At 35.4% G+C, this 20,061-nt stretch overlaps 1 protein-coding gene across 3 annotated transcripts in view; it reads left to right on the top strand.

The window, feature by feature from the left end:
- Window positions 1-20,061, top strand: part of SCN7A (sodium voltage-gated channel alpha subunit 7) — a 102,643-nt gene that overhangs the window by 26,299 nt on the left and 56,283 nt on the right. For all 3 annotated transcript variants that reach the window (XR_013402014.1, XM_015110281.3, XM_077957143.1), the window contains exons 5-9: window positions 5,248-5,376; window positions 6,864-6,955; window positions 11,669-11,875; window positions 12,146-12,215; window positions 15,101-15,242. Coding sequence is in view for 2 of the 3 variants with exons in the window: in XM_015110281.3 (XP_014965767.3) it covers window positions 5,248-5,376; window positions 6,864-6,955; window positions 11,669-11,875; window positions 12,146-12,215; window positions 15,101-15,242 (640 nt within the window). In the remaining variant the exon portion in view is untranslated. The remainder of the gene's footprint in view (window positions 1-5,247; window positions 5,377-6,863; window positions 6,956-11,668; window positions 11,876-12,145; window positions 12,216-15,100; window positions 15,243-20,061) is intronic.

Genomic DNA, 20,061 nt, shown 5'->3' with positions numbered 1-20,061 from the left:
TAAGAATGCTTGTGATTTTTGCACATTAATTTTGTATCCTGAGACTTTGCTGAAGTTGCTTATCAGCTTAAGGAGATTTTGGGCTGAGACAATGGGGTTTTCTAAATATACAATCATGTCATCTGCAAACAGGGACAATTTGACTTCTTCTTTTCCTAACTGAATACCCTTGATTTCTTTCTCTTGCCTGATTGCCCTAGCAGAACTTCCAATACTATGTTGGATAGGAGTGGTGAGAGAGGGCATCCCTGTCTTGTGCCAGTTTTCAAAGGGAATTTTTCCAGGTTTTGCCCATTTGGTATGATATTGGCTGTGGGTTTGTCATAAATAGCTCTTATTATTTTGAGGTACGTTCCATCAATACCGAATTTATTGAGCGTTTTTAGCATGAAGGGCTGTTGAATTTTGTCAAAAGCCTTTTCTGCATCTATTGAGATAATCATGTGGTTCTTGCCTTTGGTTGTGTTTATATGCTGGATTATGTTTATTGATTTGCGAATGTTGAACCAGCCTGATCATGGTGGATAAGCTTTTTGATGTGCTGCTGGATTTGGTTTGCCAGTATTTTATTGAGGATTTTTGCATTGATGTTCATCAGGGATATTGGTCTAAAATTCTCTTTTTTTGTTGTGTCTCTGCCAGGCTTTGGTATCAGGATGATGTTGGCCTCATAAAATGAGTTAGGGAGGATTCCCTCTTTTTCTATTGATTGGAATAGTTTCAGAAGGAATGGTACCAACTCCTCCTTGTACCTCTGGTAGAATTCAGCTGTGAATCCATCTGGTCCTGGACTTTTTTTCGTTGGTAGGCTATCAATTATTGCCTCAATTTCAGAGCCTGCTATTGGTCTATTCAGGGATTCATCTTCTTCCTGATTTAGTCTTGGAAGAGTGTAAGTGTCCAGGAAATTATCCATTTCTTCTAGATTTTCTAGTTTATTTGCGTAGACATGTTTATAGTATTCTCTGATGGTAGTTTGTATTTCTGTGGGGTCGGTGGTGATATCCCCTTTATCATTTTTTATTGCATCTATTTGATTCTTCTCTCTTTTCTTCTTTATTAGTCTTGCTAGTGGTCTGTCAATTTTGTTGATCTTTTCAAAAAACCAACTCCTGGATTCATTGATTTTTTGGAGGGTTTTTTGTGTTTCTATCTCCTTCAGTTCTGCTCTGATCTTAGTTATTTCTTGCCTTCTGCTAGCTTTTGAATGTGTTTGCTCTTGCTTCTCTAGTTCTTTTAATTGTGATGTTAGAGTGTCAATTTTAGATCTTTCCCGCTTTCTCTTGTGGGCATTTAGTGCTATAAATTTCCCTCTACACACTGCTTTAAATGTGTCCCAGAGATTCTGGTATGTTGTATCTTTGTTGTCATTGGTTTCAAAGAACATCTTTATTTCTGCCTTCATTTCGAATGACCCAGTAGTCATTCAGGAGCAGGTTGTTCAGTTTCCATGTAGTTGAGCGGTTTTGATTGAGTTTCTTAGTCCTGAGTTCTAGTTTGATTGCATTGTGGTCTGAGAGACAGTTTGTTATAATTTCTGTTCTTTTACATTTGCTGAGGAGTGCTTTACTTCCAATTATGTGGTCAATTTTGGAATAAGTGTGATGTGGTGCTGAGAAGAATGTATATTCTGGTGATTTGGGGTGGAGAGTTCTACAGATGTCTATTAGGTCTGCTTGCTGCAGAGATGAGTTCAATTCCTGGATATCCTTGTTAACTTTCTGTCTCGTTGATCTGTCTAATGTTGACAGTGGAGTGTTGAAGTCTCCCATTATTATTGTATGGGAGTCTAAGTCTCTTTGTAAGTCTCTAAGGACTTGCTTGATGAATCTGGGTGCTCCTGTATTGGGTGCATATATATTTAGGATAGTTAGCTCTTCCTGTTGAATTGATCCCTTTACCATTATGTAATGGCCTTCTTTGTCTCTTTTGATCTTTGTTGGTTTAAAGTCTGTTTTATCAGAGACTAGGATTGCAACCCCCGCTTTTTTTTGTTCTCCATTTGCTTGGTAAATCTTCCTCCATCCCTTTATTTTGAGCCTATGTATGTCTCTGCGTGTGAGATGGGTCTCCTGAATACAGCAGACTGATGGGTCTTGACTCTTTATCCAGTTTGCCAGTCTGTGTCTTTTAATTGGAGCATTTAGTCCATTTACATTTAAGGTTAAGATTGTTATGTGTGAACTTGATCCTGCCATTATGCTATTAACTGGTTATTTTGCTTGTTAGTTGATGCAGTTTCTTCCTAGCCTCGATGGTCTTTACATTTTGGCTTGTTTTTGCAATGGCTGGTACCGGTTGTTCCTTTCCATGTTTAGTGCTTCTTTCCGGGTCTCTTGTAAGGCAGGCCGGGTGGTGACAAAATCTCTAAGCATTTGCTTATCTGTAAAGGATTTTATTTCTCCTCCACTTATGAAACTTAGTTTGGCTGGATATGAAATTCTGGGTTTAAAATTATTTTCTTTAAGAATGTTGAATATTGGCCCCCACTCTCTTCTGGCTTGTAGAGTTTCTGCCTAGAGATCTGCTGTTAGTCTGATGGGCTTCCCTTTGTGGGTAACCCAACCTTTCTCTCTGGCTGCCCTTAAGATTTTTTCCTTCATTTCAACTTTGGTGAACCTGGCAATTATGTGTCTTGGAGTTGCTCTTCTCGAGGAGTATCTTTGTGGCGTTCTCTTTATTTCCTGGATTTGAATGTCAGCCTGCCCTACTAGGTTGGAGAAGTTCTCCTGGATAATATCCTGAAGAGTGTTTTCCAACTTGGTTCCATTTTCCCCCTCACTTTCAGGCACCCCAATCAGACGTAGATTTGGTCTTTTTACATAATCCCATACTTCTTGCAGGCTTTGTACATTTCTTTTTCTTCTTTTTTCTTTTGGTTTCTCTTCTCGTTTAATTTCATTCATTTGATCTTCAATCGCTGATACTCTTCCAGTTGATCGAGTCAGTTACTGAAGCTTGTGCATTTGTCGCATATTTCTTGTGTCATGGTTTTCATCTTATTCATTTCATTTATGACCTTCTCTGCATTAATTACTCTAGCTATCCATTCTTCCACTTTTTTTTCAAGATTTTTAGTTTCTTTGCGCTGGGTACGTAATTCCTCCTTTAGCTCTGAGAAGTTTGATGGACTGAAGCCTTCTTCTCTCATCTCGTCAAAGTCATTCTCCGTCCAGCTTTGATCCGTTGCTGGCGATGAGCTGTGCTCCTTTGCCGGGGGAGATGCGCTCTTATTTTTTGAATTTCCAGCTTTTCTGCCCTGCTTTTTCCCCATCTTTGTGGTTTTATCTGCCTCTGGTCTTTGATGATGGTGATGTACTGATGGGGTTTTGGTGTAGGTCTCCTTCCTGTTTGATAGTTTTCCTTCTAACAGTCAGGACCCTCAGCTGTAGGTCTGTTGGAGATTGCTTGAGGTCCACTCCAAACCCTGTTTGCCTGGGTATCAGCAGCAGAGGCTGCAGAAGATAGAATATTTCTGAACAGCGAGTGTACCTGTCTGATTCTTGCTTTGGAAGCTTCCTCTCAGGGGTGTACTCCACTCTGTGAGGTGTGGGGTGTCAGACTGCCCCTAGTGGGGGATGTCTCCCAGTTAGGCTACTCAGGGGTCAGGGACCCACTTGAGCAGGGAGTCTGTCCCTTCTCAGATCTCAACCTCCGTGTTGGGAGATCCACTGCTCTCTTCAAAGCTGTCAGACAGAGTCGTTTGCGTCTGCAGAGGTTTCTGCTGCTTTTGTTGTTGTATAGTTGTGCCCTGTCCCCAGAGGTGGAGTCTACAGAGACAGGCAGGTTTCCTTGAGCTGCTGTGAGCTCCACCCAGTTCGAGCTTCCCAGCAGCTTTGTTTACCTACTTAAGCCTCAGCAATGGCGGGCGCCCCTCCCCCAGCCTCGCTGCTGCCTTGTGGTTAGATCGCAGACTGCTGTGCTAGCAATGAGGGAGGCTCCATGGGCGTGGGACCCTCCCGGCCAGGTGCGGGATACAATCTCTTGGTGTGCCCGTTTGCTTAAAGCGCAGTATTGGGGTGGGAGTTACCCGATTTTCCAGGTGTTGTGTGTCTCAGTTCCCCTGGCTAGGAAAAGGGATTCCCTTCCCCCTTGCGCTTCCCAGGTGAGGCGATACCTCGCCCTGCTTCAGCTCTCATTGGTCGGGCTGCAGCAGCTGACCAGCACTGATTGTCCCACACTCCCTAGTGAGATGAACCCAGTACCTCAGTTGAAAATGCAGAAATCACCGGTCTTCTGTGTCGCTCGCGCTGGGAGTTGGAGACTGGAGCTGTTCCTATTCGGCCATCTTGCTCCGCCCCCACCTTTTGAACTTTAATTTTGGAAGTTGACTATAACAATATCACCATTAAAAACATGCTTCAATATATATATTATATATATATAATAAAATTAGATCTTACACATGCCCTTAATGATGATTATTAATTATTGTGTAATCCCTATAGGGATCAAATTTGATATGTGATGTTTTTATCATTTACCTACATAATATGTAAAGGCTATTACCTCTCAGCTAGGATTTATTGATTTTTAAATTTTTTTTAACTTTTATTTTAAATTCAGAGGCACAAGTGCAGGTTTGTTACATAGGTAAACTTTTGTCATGGGGTTTTGTTATGCAGATTATTCATCACCCAGGTATTAAGCCTAATACTCATTAGTTATTTTTTTCGTAATCCTCTCCCTCCTCTCATCCTCTGCCCTCCAAAAGGCTCCAGTGTGTTGTTCCCCTCTATGTGTCCATGTGTTCTCACCATTTTGCTCCGACTTTTAAGTGAGAACATGCAGCATTTAGTTTTCCGTTTCTTTGTTTGCTAAGGATAATGACCTCCAGCTCCATCCATGTTCCTGTAAAAGAAAATTCATATGGAACCAAAAAGGAGCCCAAATAGCCAAGGCAATTCTAAGCAAAAAGAACAAAGCTGGAGGCATCATGCTACCTGACTTCAAATTATACTACATGACTACAGTAATAAACAAATTAAAAAGTCAAATGTCATGACAAATGCTGTAAGACACAGCCTACCCTATTTAAAACATTGAATTAAGGCTCAAGGAGCACTTGCTTTCTTGAATGTTGTCTAATTTATTGGTGGTTGGTTTGTTTTGGCCTACCAAGTAGACCTGGTCTCACCTTCCTGATGACTTATTCTTAAATGCCAGCTAGTTATCATAAACATAGTATTTCAGAGTTGACAATGTATTATTCTCACCAATAATATTTATATGAAAAAATTTCTGCAGGAATACTTTGCTTGGAATTTACACATTTGAAATACTTGTAAAACTCTTTGCAAGAGGTGTCTGGGCAGGATCTTTTTCCTTCCTTGGTGATCCGTGGAACTGGCTTGATTTCAGCGTAACTATGTTTGAGTGAGTATTTCTTTAAATTGAGTCTATTTTAATGTTTTGCTCAGCAAATGTTTTTCATAAAAAATAATTGACATCTGCAAAGATTTCTGCCTGAAGATAGTCTGCAACTGGAGAATACTTCAAAGTTATAGTCATAGTGAGCTCTCTCAGCTGCCTCTGACCTAGTCCTCAGAAGATGCAATAAAAATGAAAGGAGTGGGCTATTTTCTGCTTTCTATTTGGAGCAAGAATGATAAATATTGAATTTGTGCATTTTAAGTGTGCCTTTTAGTGATCAGTGAGCAAATCCCCTGAATACTTAGAAGGTCCTAGCAGATTTGATTCTCAATTCCCAATCTACGTTGCATGTAGCTACATTGCTTAAGACCAGTAAATATGCTAGAGATCAGAATAATGTATCTTAAACACCCACCCCCTCACACACATTTTCTGGAATGCTTCAGACAATTCTAACAATTTCATGTCTCTTTTTAAAATACTTCTATTTAGTGTATTCTAGCTACGGAAATCATTACTGGCATCAAACTCTTGTTAGAAATAATTTAAAGTGATTTTCTATTTGTAGATTTTGGGTCAATTTTTAATAACATTTATAAAGGTCATAAAGCGTGTCTGCTATATTTTAAGCAATCTAAAATAGTGTATCATATCACTGTAATCATTACCATCACTACTTTTACTGTTATTACCATTTTCTTTGCTGTTTTGCTCTTTCTGTTAGTTAACACTTGCAGAGCCCTTACTATGTGCCAGGTGGTCTTCTACATACTTCGCATAAGTTAACTTGTTAAATCTCTCAAAAAACCCTCTGAATCAGGAAGTATTATTAACCCCACTTTACAGTTGAGGCAACTGAGGCAAGAAAGATTTAAATAATTTGCTCATCTTGCACAGTTAGTTCATGGTAGAGCCTGGATTTCTACACAAGCAGTCTGGCTTCAGAGTCTGTGCCCTTAATCAACACACAGTCTGCCTTACACCTTCATCATCATCACCAATACCATTGTCATTATTATCACCATCATCATCAATGTCATCACCATCATCCTCATTCTCATCCTCTCTTCATCTTTATTCTCATGTCACCATCATAATTACCATCATCGTAAGTTTAAATACTTAAAATGAATCTTATTCCTTAAAAAACTAGATATTCATTTTGCATTGTAACTATCTTTTCAGTAATTAGACAACAAAAGATTTATGAACATAGTGTAGAATATTTGATGAGAAATTAAGAGTATTCACAGTTTCAAACTTTTGTAAACTCTCATAAGTTTACAGATTAATATTTACCTGGCCACTTTCCACTGCAGTAATCTTTGTCTTCTAATAAATAATAAAACTGTTTGCAATATGGAATCATGTGATCAAGGGAAATGTTTGCATATATGGTTTTAAAAATAAGTTTCAAAAACCATAAAAAGCCAAGAATAAGTCGCAAAGACTTAATGTGACTTTTAGGTAACTCTAATTTAATTCCACAGGGTTATTATAAGATACTCACCTCTAAACTTCATTCCAATGCTTCAAACTGCAAGAACTTTGAGAATTTTAAAAATTATTCCTTTAAATCAAGGTAAGAAATTGCATTGAATATCTTTTTTTCATTTTGTTTTATATACTGCCATGTATTCACTTGAACTTCCCTGTTGTTGTTCAGAGGAAATATTGAATAATGTTTCCACTCTGAAACCAGTGAGTTATCTGAAATTTACATTTATGTCACTCTAGGAAAGAGGAGAAAAATACATTGACTGTTATTTATTTGGTGTAGGCTCAATTTTTACAAAACCAAAATATAGACATCAGTAAAATATATTTTAATTTGTAATTCTTACAAATTATATTTGAACTTAAAAACTTCTTCTTAGACTTCTGAGAGAAATAGTGGTCTAGACATATCTAATCTGCCTCTTTCTTTTCCTCATTTTATCAAGAAACCAGTTGATATGAACAAAGTAATATAAAATAAGATGAATTCCCCTTTGCTTTGAGTGTTTGGATAGGGTGCAATTCACATACCACAAAATTCATCTTCTATCAGTGTGGTTGCAACTTTACCACATTGATGGAAGATGCTGAAGACTAAGTTACAGCTCCCATTTCTGAAGACATTCTAACAGAAACACACCAACACCTTCTAGTTTGTTATTGTGAATGAATAAGAACAGTTAGATAAGAACAACGCTACCCAGAATGTTTTAGCTGCAATTCGGAAGTGTTATGAAATAGCTGTATCAAGAAAGCAAATAAGGAATGTAATAAAAGCAAAAACAAAGCCTACAGACAACTTTCATAGACCAGAAAGAAGGCTAAATATATATAGGCTATGTATTTGTAGTTCAGGCAGAACAAATGAGAAAAACAGATTGGAAAGTATGGTGATAATTCCTAACTTGTAATATACTCAAACATTGATTTGTACACATTAAGCTGTTGAATTGTGGAGCTTGTGAATTATATCTCAGTAAAGCTGTTTAATAAAAACTGTCTGTGGCATGGCAGCTTTATCAAATCTAGTGAAGGAATCAATTAGTGAGAGTTAACCTGATGGGAATTTCACAGCTCTAGCTCCCTTACTACTCCCCACATATTTCACATGCATCTTCATCTTAAGACTAGAGGTAAGAATTATTAAATACATCAGATGAATTCAAGTTGTAATAATACAAGAAGAATTCATTCACTGGAGTTGGAAGCCTACAGGCTAGTAGAGACCTCTCACTCTTTTTTTCAAGGGAGAATGTACTAGGCACATACCAGCAATATGGAGTGAATGAAAATATTTTGCAATATAGAAAGAGAAACATATATTTAATAGAAAGCAAGTATCCTCTTTTAAAATAAATGTGCTTAAAATAGAAGCATACATAATAAATTATCTTTTTGCAGTCTCTCAACAAATGATGAAGTGAGAGAGTAATCTGGGCAAATATAACTAACTTTAAGACAGAAAAGCGATAAAAATTATACTACCCTAGATGAATATTCAGTGGTAATACAAGCCACAAAATAGTATTACCAGTGCATCAAACAAGCACACTTGTATAAAGAAAGACTAGAGGAATTCTGTATTAATACAATAGAACTGAAAAATGGAATGGATTAATGAAGGAGAAAAGACTAAAGTTCATCTTATGCATAAACTGTGATCCTGAAAACAGACAAGAATGAATATAAAAGACAAATTATTGAAATATATACAATAGAAAAAACTTTAAAAATTTTTAACTGGAAAAAGACCCTACAAACGAAAGAGATCAGCTTATACTAGATAAATAATAACTACAATATACACTTAGACATATTGTAAAATGTTTTAAATGTAAAGTATTAAAGAATAAAAGTATTATAAAATTCTTCAAGCAAAAAGGTGAGAAACATACATCATGGACAGGTCACCCTTAGACCTCATGTTAATAGTAAACTTAAGTAGGCAGTGGAGTTTCAGAGCTTGGGGGAAAGTGTAGTCAGGGAAGTTGAGACACTGGAATTCTATACTTGGCTGTCATTTGTATGTATAGTCAACAAATGTATGTTCTCAGCTGTGCAAGAGTTCTCAAACAGTACCTGTGTATCTTTTCAGAATATCTGCTGAAAAAATAAGTATGAAAATAAAATATTTAGAAATGAGAGTATTTAGTTCTAAAAGTAATTGCAATGAGCTCTGAAACCATTTCGACACAGAATGGATTGCAAATTACTGTTGTTAGTGAGTTGCAAAACAGAATGCAAATATAAATCAGAAGTTAGCACACAGACTTCTGTAGTTCATTCTTGAACTAGAGACATATTTTATTTACATTTTAGAAAACTTTGAAATAGATGTTAATATTATAAAAATTTAATGATTTTATGTTGAAATCCAATTTAACTTGGATGAATTGTCAGGATAGGTCCACCTACATTTATGAATGACAACAACCTGCCGTGGATGAAGAACAGCTGCCACTTCAAGTCAGGCAGATTCATCCAAGTCCTCTCAACTCCCTGTTTGTGTGAATTTATGCTTCCTGGGAAGCCCTTGTAAGGATTTGAATTTTATCCTTTCTATAAATCATGATAGATAATATGTGATACAAAATACACAATTCAACAGTTATAACTAGGTCAAAGGTCATTACTTATATTAGCAAAAACTGAGAAGTAAGAATAGAGAAATGTGAGAAAATAAATACAGTTATTTTCTCGTCTTATGTGGTGGGACTGAGTAGACACAGTCTTATTGATGTAGAGATATGCATGTTATTTCAAAATAGGAACTTAAATTGGATATAAGTTCTCGAAACATGTATTTTATCTAAAATACTAAAGGAAAAAATAGACACAGTAAATTTATTGACAAAGGAAAATAAACACAGTGAATAATAAGGAGAATATAGAAATCAAAAAAGTAAGGTATATTCTAGTGTAAACCTAATTTACGAAAATAAATGCAATTGGTTTAAATTTTTTTTATCAAGGCAGAGACTTTAATATGAAGTCAGAAATGCAATTAAACTCTATAATAGACTTACACTAAGCAAAACGAAGGTTAAAATTTAAAAGAAGGAGGAAGTTATACCAGAAAATTAAGATCAAGATTGGCATATGGCCCAGAACTTTCTAACAAAATCTAATTAGTATATACTAATGAAAATGATTAGCAGATTTAATTTTATAAAAATGTGATGGTGTCATTTCTTTTCCATCAAACAAAATGTCAGTGCTAAAATTAAAGCTCCACCAAAAATTGGGAATACAATGGAAATTATCTATCTGTATGTATTTTATATATATAATCTATATATATACACACAGACATATATTTTTCTTTAAGAATTGCTCTTCTTAAAAACATTTCTGACAAAACAATATGAAAAAAAATTTAGTATAAAGATACACTAAGGACTCATGACCGTTGCCAAATAAGCACACCGTGCAAATACACCTATTTTAAAAGTTTGGAATAGTAACTACAGAAATTACATTGAAGTGATTTAATTTTTTTCTAATGAACTGCCAAATATATTTTGAAATGTTCCAGTTTTAGTGAAGGCTTATAATCTGGTTTATACTTTGGTTCAACATCTCTCAAAAACAATGTGAACATGTGTGTCAATGCTAAACCACTGTTGTATGTTTGACACCGAAGTTCTGTTATATATCTAGTATAATACTTTGAAAAGATTTGCTTGTAATAAAAAGAATGATACAATTCTAAGTGGCAAAAGGAGGCTATAAACATATATTTAATTATTAAGTCAAATTAAAATTGTATATTTAATCTAGATTATCACATTTCTGTAGTCACAAGAATGACTTTATTTCAACCCTGTCATATTTTACTAAAGAAACCTAATCATCTGAGGTCATTCAACAGAATAGTTTTCAATTCTCACAATAAGATAGAAAGCAGGTATCATTTCCATTTTAAAAAATTATGAAACTAAAGCATACAAATGTTGACTACTTGCATAGTTAACATCACAGAGTTAGTATATTCTTATTCATCATTGTGCTGAGCAGTTATTAGGAAACTAATGCACACAGACTAGCAAATAAGAGAGCAAGTGAAAAAGAAAAGGGAGGAGGGAGGGAAGGATGGAAGAAAGAAAGCAAGTTTATACACAAAAAAGTTAATAGTAATTTATTCTATGAGCTATGATTATGTTGTTTTTGTTTTTTCTACTTTTCTACTTTCAGAAGTCAGCATGTATTACTTAGAAAAATGAATATCCTTAAATAAAGCCAGTTTTAAGTTTGAATTCTCTATTAGTATTCTGTTATAAATACAGTTTACATAGATCACAGTTGTGTTATTCTCATTCTTGTTTATTGAAATTCTTCATAATTTTATTTAATTAGCTCACAAAATTGAATTATTATGAAGTCAATTAAAGAATAATATAGAATACTACTGTTTCAAGCTGTTTAGTTTTTCAAGAACATTTGAATTTTGATTTATAACCTTATACCTTTATTTATGCTTACAAACACTGGAGGTTGGTATGACAAGCAGTAACCAAGAGAGGGGGATTGTTTTTCTTTGTAAAGAGAAACAAGCAAATAATTAATTTTAAATAGTGTGTCTGAATTATTTTGTTAGGTGTTAAAAATTAGCAGTAATACATAAACCTCAACTTTTGATTTATTATTCACTTTATGTATGAGACCCAAATAATTAGAATTACATTATAAGATAAAACTATTGATTTCAATGGAATATGCAGTTGCTATGGGAGAAGTTTGCCAATAGTGCTTTTCCAAGATATTACATTATTTCAAAAGCAAATGTTTCTCTTTCCAGGTCTGAAGTCCCTTGCAGGGGTCCTGACCCACTGCTTGAAGAAGCTTATTGGTGTCATTATCCTCACTCTGTTTTTTCTGAGCATATTTTCTCTAATTGGGATGGGGCTCTTCATGGGCAACCTGAAACACAAATGTTTTCGATGGCCCCAAGAGAATGAAAATGAAACCCTGCACAACAAAACTGGAAACCCATACTATATTCGAGGTAAGAATCACCTTGCCATGTATATAAAAAATTGAAACTTTTGTTAAAGGCAAAGCAGTCTTCCCAGAAATGTTGAACACTCAACATTTTGCTAGATTCCCAAAGGCGCTGGCTTGTGTATCGGATGTTAGGTTAAAAAGGCAAGGATATTTACACCTTTCTTCACAATTGCAGAAAGTGATTTTAGCTTCTGCAGAGATCCAAACTGATTTCCAATGTGGCGCTAACTCATAATTACACATAGAATATCATTTCTTGCCTATTTTTCAGAAACAGAAAACTTTTATTATTTGGAAGGAGAAAGATATGCTCTCCTTTGTGGCAACAGGACAGATGCTGGGTAAGTGGTATTAGTTTTATTCTATTAAATCATTATCACCTGTTGATAGTACTTAATGAAGGACTGTTGTTTTTACTGTTGCTTCCCATTTGATTGTATTATCTCATTTCATCATCAAAACCATACTGAGAAGTTGTCTTAGTCTACTCAGGCTGCATTAATGAAATATTATAGACTGTTTAGTTTAAAAACAAGAGAAATTTATTACTCACAGTTAGGGAAACTAAGAAGTCCACATCAAGGTGCTGGGCCAATTTGGTGTCTGGTGAAGGCATGTCCTCTGGCCCATACATGGTGCCTTTTTGCTGTGTCCTCACATGGCAGAAGAGGCCAGAGGTTTCTCTCAGGCCTTTTCTCCTGGTATATCGATCACATTCAAGAGGACTTCACCCTCATGACCTAATCACCTATCAAAGGCCCCATCTCCTAATCACCTTGGGAGTTAGAATTTCAATATGAATGTGGAGGGGACACAAACATTCAGACCATAACAGAAGTATGCAATGTGGAATACTATTCATCCAATTTTATAAAAAAAGCAATAGTCAGACTAATTCAATGATTTCTTCAAGGTCAAGAAGCTAGTAAATGGCAGAGCTGGGACTTACACAAGAATCTTTTATTTTTTATTTTTTACTATGCTTTAAGTTCTAGGGTACATATGCACAACATGCAGGTTTTTTACATATGTATACATGTGCCATGTTGGTGTGCTGCTCTTATCTTCTGTTTTCAAGAGTGCTCCAGAGCTAGTGAGAATGACCAAGAGAGACAATATAAATCTATCATTGGAAAGAAGTTTTGGGAGAAAAGAAATATGAAAGATATGCTGATGGAAGCCGCGATAGCTCGGGCCGGTTGTCCTGGCGCACAAAGAGGCGAGGCTGCATGTTCGAGGCCAACGTGGGCAATACTGAAAGCCTCACATCCATTAAAAAAAAAATTGAAAAGATATGCCGATATTTCACCTATTTAATCTCTTATATGTTTTTATGGCTATAATTTACATTAATAAAAACCTCGTTCTTAAAATCAGCATTTCAAAATAATTCTTAAGTGAGATGACAAAACTGTCATGTCTCATTGTCCTATAATTTCAGATGAAAATTACAATTCATAAAGGGGAAACAGGGCACTTCGCAGCAGTGTGTGACTCACATAATTCCCTCCTGTTGCTTTGCTCAGCTGGGATGACTTGGCAGCCATCTGTAAACTCAGCTCTTTCTTATACTCTGGTGCCCAGATTAACAAAAGGCTCATGGGGGAGGAGAGCATGAGTTATATGGTTTAGTTAAATTCAGGGGATTTTGACATTTTCTCACTTGCTCAACACACAGACACACACACACACACACACACACACAATCACACACATACATATATATAGTTTGTTTGTTTGAGACCGAGTCTTGTTCTGTTGCCCAGGCTGCAGTGCTGTGGCTCAATCTCTGCTCATTGTAACCTCTGCCTCCTGGGTTCAAGTGATTCTCGTGCCTCTGCCTCACAAGTGGCTGGGATTACAGGCATGTGCCACCACGACTGGTTAATTTTTGTGTTTGTAGTAGAGGTGGGTTTTCGCTGTGTTGCCCAGGCTAGGCTTGACCTCCTGGACTCAAGCGATTCACCCACCTTGGCCTCTCAAAGTGCTGAGATTACAGGTGTGAGCCAATGCACCCTGTGCCCGGCCTCAGCACATATTTTTTTGCCCCGCTCCTGCTGGGCTCCCATTCTATTCTCATATCCAAATGGTGAGCCCATCTCTATGTATCTGTCCCATCCCATTTCAGCTAATTCCTTTTATGTACATTGCAAACTCAAATATGACCTGAAATACATTTTGGATATATGTACGTGGTCATGGATATTCAGGATACAATGGTATATTTCAAGGCAAGAAAAGAAAGTCATGCAGTGTTTCAACTGCAGCAGTCATACTTGGCTGCATGGTAAATTATCCCAAAACAACAAGACAACAGAACTTCATTTGCTCAGATACTATGGGTCAGCAATTTAGCAAGTCCCAGTGCACGAATGATTTTTAAACCTCTCTTTGTTCCATTAAAACTAAAACAAGTAACATGACTAAACCCAAAATAGTATGAGAGAAAACTACAAAAGGGCGTGGAGAGAGGAAGCATGATTTACTGGGCTACCACTGTACCGAAGCTCCTAAATGGATAGAAATATGAGGACTCCCTGAAAGGAAATAAAATAAATATTTAATTGGATCTGCCTCCCCATGTGCAAATACTGCTTATAAATTATCGATGCAATAAGTGTTTTCTCACCCTTAAATAGTGGGTTCTAAAGGCTTTACATGAAGTCATTTGAAAATTATACCCTCAACCATTGCAGTTGTATTTTTATCAGTACTATTTTCCATCAGTTCACTCTGATGTTCAGATATTTCCCTTTTGATATTGGAGTAGTAAAGATATAGTTAATACAATGCATTTTATTCTTGAAAAATGGTAAGATAATAGATTTCAGTATTCTCACCACAAAAAAAGTATGTGAGGTATGCATGTGTTAATCAGCTCCATTTTGCCACTGCACAATATATACATATTTCAAAACAGCATGTTGTACTTCACAAATATGTACAGTTTCTCTTTGTCAATGAAAAAATAAAGAAATAGAAAAAAATGGTTTGGCAAAAACCACTTTTGAGGCCCCTTTTTATTTTTGCTTAATTAACACCATTCACTGTATCAACTTAAAATCTAACTCATGTGTGACTTTTTAGCAGGCAATTGTTTGGGAGAAGACATTATTCTCCTTGTGGAAAAGTGAGTTCTTTATTACTCAGGACAGATGTTCTGTAGTTATGATTTGGCCATAATGTCACCTAACAGTAAGCAGGTTTTTTTCTTTGTCTTCTTTAGTCAGTGTCCTGAAGGATATGTGTGTGTAAAAGCTGGCATAAATCCTGATCAAGGCTTCACAAATTTTGACAGTTTTGGCTGGGCCTTATTTGCCCTCTTTCGGTTAATGGCTCAGGATTACCCTGAAGTACTTTATCACCAGGTAAGAACAGAAAGAATCTGTACTGTAGTTAGGAATGGCACCATGCCCTCGCTTCTAAGATAATGGTCAAATGTAATATAGTTTTTTAAATTTTTACGTGCAGAAGAATTGGAAGACAAAAGAAAAGAGAACTAGAATTACTGAATGTCAAATTATAAGCTGGCCACAATGCCATGTGTATTATATCTTACTTAATCTTTGAAACAATTCTACAAGGTCAGAGAGAGAGAGAAGAGAGAAGAGAGAGACTGTATGTGTTTGTTTGTGTGTGTGCTTTTTATATGAAGACACTAAGATTTGGAGAGGTCGAGTAGCCTCCCAAAATTTACAGCAGTTGAACCTCCCAGATCTCAGATCATAGTCTTATTTCAAAGCCTGTGATATTATGCATTTGATAATCACTAAATAAAGTACATTTCTAGGTATTAATTCTTTAGTTAAAACATTTTGAATTTATGACATTACCATGTTTTAAGCAATTATTTATTGAATATATACAGTGTCCTATTTCTTTTTGTTCTTCTATTTCCTCTTATCCAGTTCAATATTCAATCATGTTCCAGTTACCATAACAGAAGGCTTACTGTAATGAGAATTGAAATTAAAATTCTGAGAATCTGTGTTCATAACTAATTATGTATGTGTCATAGTTTCTCAGGTATGATGCTCATTAAAATGGGGATGCAGTTTTTCTTTGAAGAGAAGTTCTATCATAGTAGAAAATAGTGTTATTTTCAAAGCAACATTACTCTAACTTCTGAAGTTATTTATAGTTGAAGGAGAACATTCTTTATTTTTAAACAAACATTCATACACATCCAATCCATGCTTATTTTGGTTGACTTGATAAATTTTGGGCAATATATGTGTATAAATGGGTCATCAATGATGATAGGCTAAAGTAATATATTTGGGGCACAGAGTTTCATAATATATTGTTAAATGGAAATCAAGTAGACCAAACATACATGCAGCATAATTGTATTTTTGGTAAAAATAAAGAAAATATTACAAGTGACATTTTTATTCAAACTATATTTTTCTAATTTTGTTAGACTGGTACCTCCATTGGTATTTCGAGTCTCTTTGATAAGATTCAGTGTTTTCTCCAAAACACTAGGAGGTTCTTATTTCTAAAATAATTTTATCATGTTATTCTTCTTCTAAATATCCTTCAGTGTTTTTCAAATTCCCATAGGCCAAAGTTCCAACTCTATATGCATGATATATAGTGCCCTTCAAGGTCTCATCTGCCTACATCTCCTGATTTATTTCTTAACATACTCTAATATATGCTCTCTGTATAATTATTTAAAAGGTTTGCTGCTTCCTAAATGAGCTTTTCTCGTAATGTCATATTTCCATGTATGTTATACCCTCTCCCTAAATTTAAGTTTCCTCCTATCTGCCTTCAGTTTCATGCTTCAAATTTATGCTGTGAAACCATGATTTCTTCTTTGAGCTTTTCCCCAAGCCCAGTGTAGGAGTAAGGCACATCCTACATGGAATGCCACGGGCCACTATACTTTCCTCAGATTGTGATGTTTTAGTTGCTTGTCCAGCTATTTTCCCACTTAGAGATGAACTGCCTGAGAAACTACCTGCTAACTTTTTATCTATCTGAGAAAAAAAAAATAAGAATTTTTGTCTTATTTTAATTTTTGTTGCTTTCTCAGCATCTATACATAGAATGCTTAATGGAACTTTAATAAAAATATAAGTGAATTTGTATGGGCTATATCACAGTATATGCTATGATAATACAGGTTTTGCCCTTCACTTATTACCCCCAAAATGTATGAATTAATTTTCTCATTAGCAATTGTTTTAAGATAGTTCTTTCCCTCTACCAAAGAAATAGGGAAACAGTCTGGAAGTGTCCTGCTGTTAGGGCCTTCAGGATCTTCATTGTTGTACTCCAAGTTTTTGTTTGTTTTTTATACTTTAAGTTCTGGAATACATGTGCAGAATGTGCAGATTTGTTACATAGATAAACATGTGCCATAGTGATTTGCTGCACCCCATCAACCCGTCATCTATATTAGGTATTTCTCCTAATGCTATACCTCCCCTTCCCCCCACCCTCCAAACAGGCGCCCCAGTGTGTGATGTTTCTCTCCCTGTGTCCATATGTTCTCATTGTTCAACTCCCACTTACGAGTGAGAATATGTGGTGTTTGGTTTTCTGTTCCTATGTTAGTTTGCTGAGAATGATGGTTTCCAGCTTCATCCATGTGCCTGCAAAGGACATGAACTCATTCTTTTTTATGGCTGCATAGTATTCCATGATGTATATGTGCCACATTTTCTTTATCCAGTTTAACATTGATGGACATTGGGTTGGTTCTAAGTCTTTGCTATTGTGAATAGTGTACTCCAAGTTTTTACTGACTAATGTAGATAGAGTTTGTTTTGATTTTGTCTAGATTTGTACGCTGAACATTGCCTTAAACTGAACTAATTATGAATAGGGAAATTTAGCAATTCTTCCCAAAGAGTATAGTGTATGTTTTGGAGATTATTGTTTTCTATTAATTCAAAATATATTTATTTTATCCAAGTATTCTGGCATGCTCTGGGTACAGAAATGGACAAAACAGTATCAACCCTCAGGGAACAAAGTTATATTTACAGTATAGCTAATATTTATTGGGAACTCGGGATGTGCTAAGATCTTTGTGTATAATGTTTCATTTTATATTCATAAAAAGCATTGAAATAGAGGTCACAGTTAGCCTCTATTTCAAATTAAATGTAATAAAACTAGAAATTGTATACTGTTTTATGCTAACAAGAGGATGTGCTTTTATGCTCCACTAGAATTATATAGTGGAGAGAGCAAAAGTTCTGAATTCAGGCATTCCCTCATAGACTGTGAGATCTTGGTAGCTTTTTTCCTATCTAATTTTCATTTGTCTTCTGTATATTGAAAGCAATATTGAATAAGATAATAAACATAAAGTATAGTTGTCCTTCAGTATCTATGGGGGATCAGTTACAGGACCTCTGGTGGATACTAAAATCCATGAATTCTCAAGTTCCTTAATGTAAAATGGCATAGAATTTGCATATAACCTACATACTTCCTGTATAAATTATCTCCTGTATAAGTTAAATGAGATTACTCATAATACCTAGTACAATGTAAACGCTATGTAAATACAGTCATGTGTTACTTAATGACAGGGATACATTCTGAAAAATGTGTCATTAGGTGATTTCATCATTGTGTGAACATCATAGAGTGTACTTCCACAAACTTGGTTGATGTAGCCTACTATACTCCTAGGCTATATAGCGTATGTAGCCTATTGATCCTAGGCGACAAACTTGCACACCATGTAACTATACTGAATACTGTAGGCAATTGGAACACTATGCTAAGTATTTGTATAGGTAGGCATATAAAAGATACAGTAAAAACATAGTATAAAAAAACAAAAAAATTGATATACCTATATAGAACAGCTCCATTAGAATCTTTTGAGATGACTGTTGTATATGCTGCTGGTCATTGACCTAAATGTTTTTACATGGTATGAGACTGTATAGTTGTTACACTGTATTGTTTATAATGACAAGATAAAAAGTCTATATGTTCAATATAGATAAAATTTTAATATGTATAGTTTGGACCCATGGTTGGTTGAATCCACAGAAATGGAACCCATGAATACTTGGAACCAACTCTATTTACTGATGTGCATGGCCTGAAGGGTACTTTTTTTTTTGAGAGATGGTGTCACTCTGTCACCCAGGCTGGAGTTCAGTGGTGTGATCATGGCTCACAGCAGCCTGAACCACCCTGGGCTCAGGCAATCCTCCCACCTCAGCCTCCTGAGTAACTGGGACTACAGGCAAATACCATCACATCCAACTAATTTTTTTTGTATTTTTAGTAGAGATGGGGTTTGCAGTGTATTTTATAATACCTGTTCCTGACTGCTGAATGCGCTACGGTAAATAACAGGTACTTCAGTGAGAAAATATTTAACCAGTCCTAAATAGTTTGCTCACTGTGATGATAGGTCTTATTAAAAATACTTTTAAAGACAAATATACTCTAGGTCAAGAAATTATTTCTCATTGAATGTTTGAACTTTCTATTAATCTGTAAACATTCTTTACATCCACACAATATTTTCTGTAGATAATACTTTTCTGTTAATTTAATTTCTCGTTTGTTTTCTTAAATTTTGTTTATGTACTTTTGATCAATGAGGTCAAATCAATGGATAATATTTTATATTTGTAATGCTCTACTTATAACTTTTAAAATCTTTTAATTTTCTGATCTGTCTTAGGCAGTTATTATGAAATAAAAAGCTAGTCAGTGCTGTGTTTGGCAATCTAAAATGTTGTAATTTGCTATCTATAAATGTCACCCACTGCACTGCCTTCATGTAAATGGGTAATTTGACTTCCCCATGTAGCTTGTCTAAAGGTTGTTCACCAAAGCAGATACTCTGACAGGTAAAGAAATAATTCTGCTCTCCATTCCTTGTAAAGACTAATTTTTTAGTTTGCTGTGATTTTTCCATAAAGTAATAATCAGAAAAAACAATCTCCAAACATTCTCTGACTTCATTAAACTTCATATATTTAAAGATTCTTCTGCAAAGAAAATAACTTTCCATGTTGAGGCTGTCCAGTTTCTATATCGAGAGATGACAATTATTTCAAATGTATTTTCTCTATCAATGAAGACTAAAAATCAAATACTTACCCTAAGTTAATTAAATTACTAATTTTCCCTTGGTTTTACAGCATATATTTTATATTTCACATGCATGTCTCAAGTTCAAAAGGTTTTCATTTA

Source organism: Macaca mulatta, chromosome 12 (genome assembly GCF_049350105.2).
Source record: "Macaca mulatta isolate MMU2019108-1 chromosome 12, T2T-MMU8v2.0, whole genome shotgun sequence".
Classification (NCBI taxonomy): domain Eukaryota; kingdom Metazoa; phylum Chordata; class Mammalia; order Primates; family Cercopithecidae; genus Macaca; species Macaca mulatta.
The sequence above is the reverse complement of the archived record's forward strand: the minus strand, read 5'-3'. Positions and strand labels throughout refer to the sequence as shown.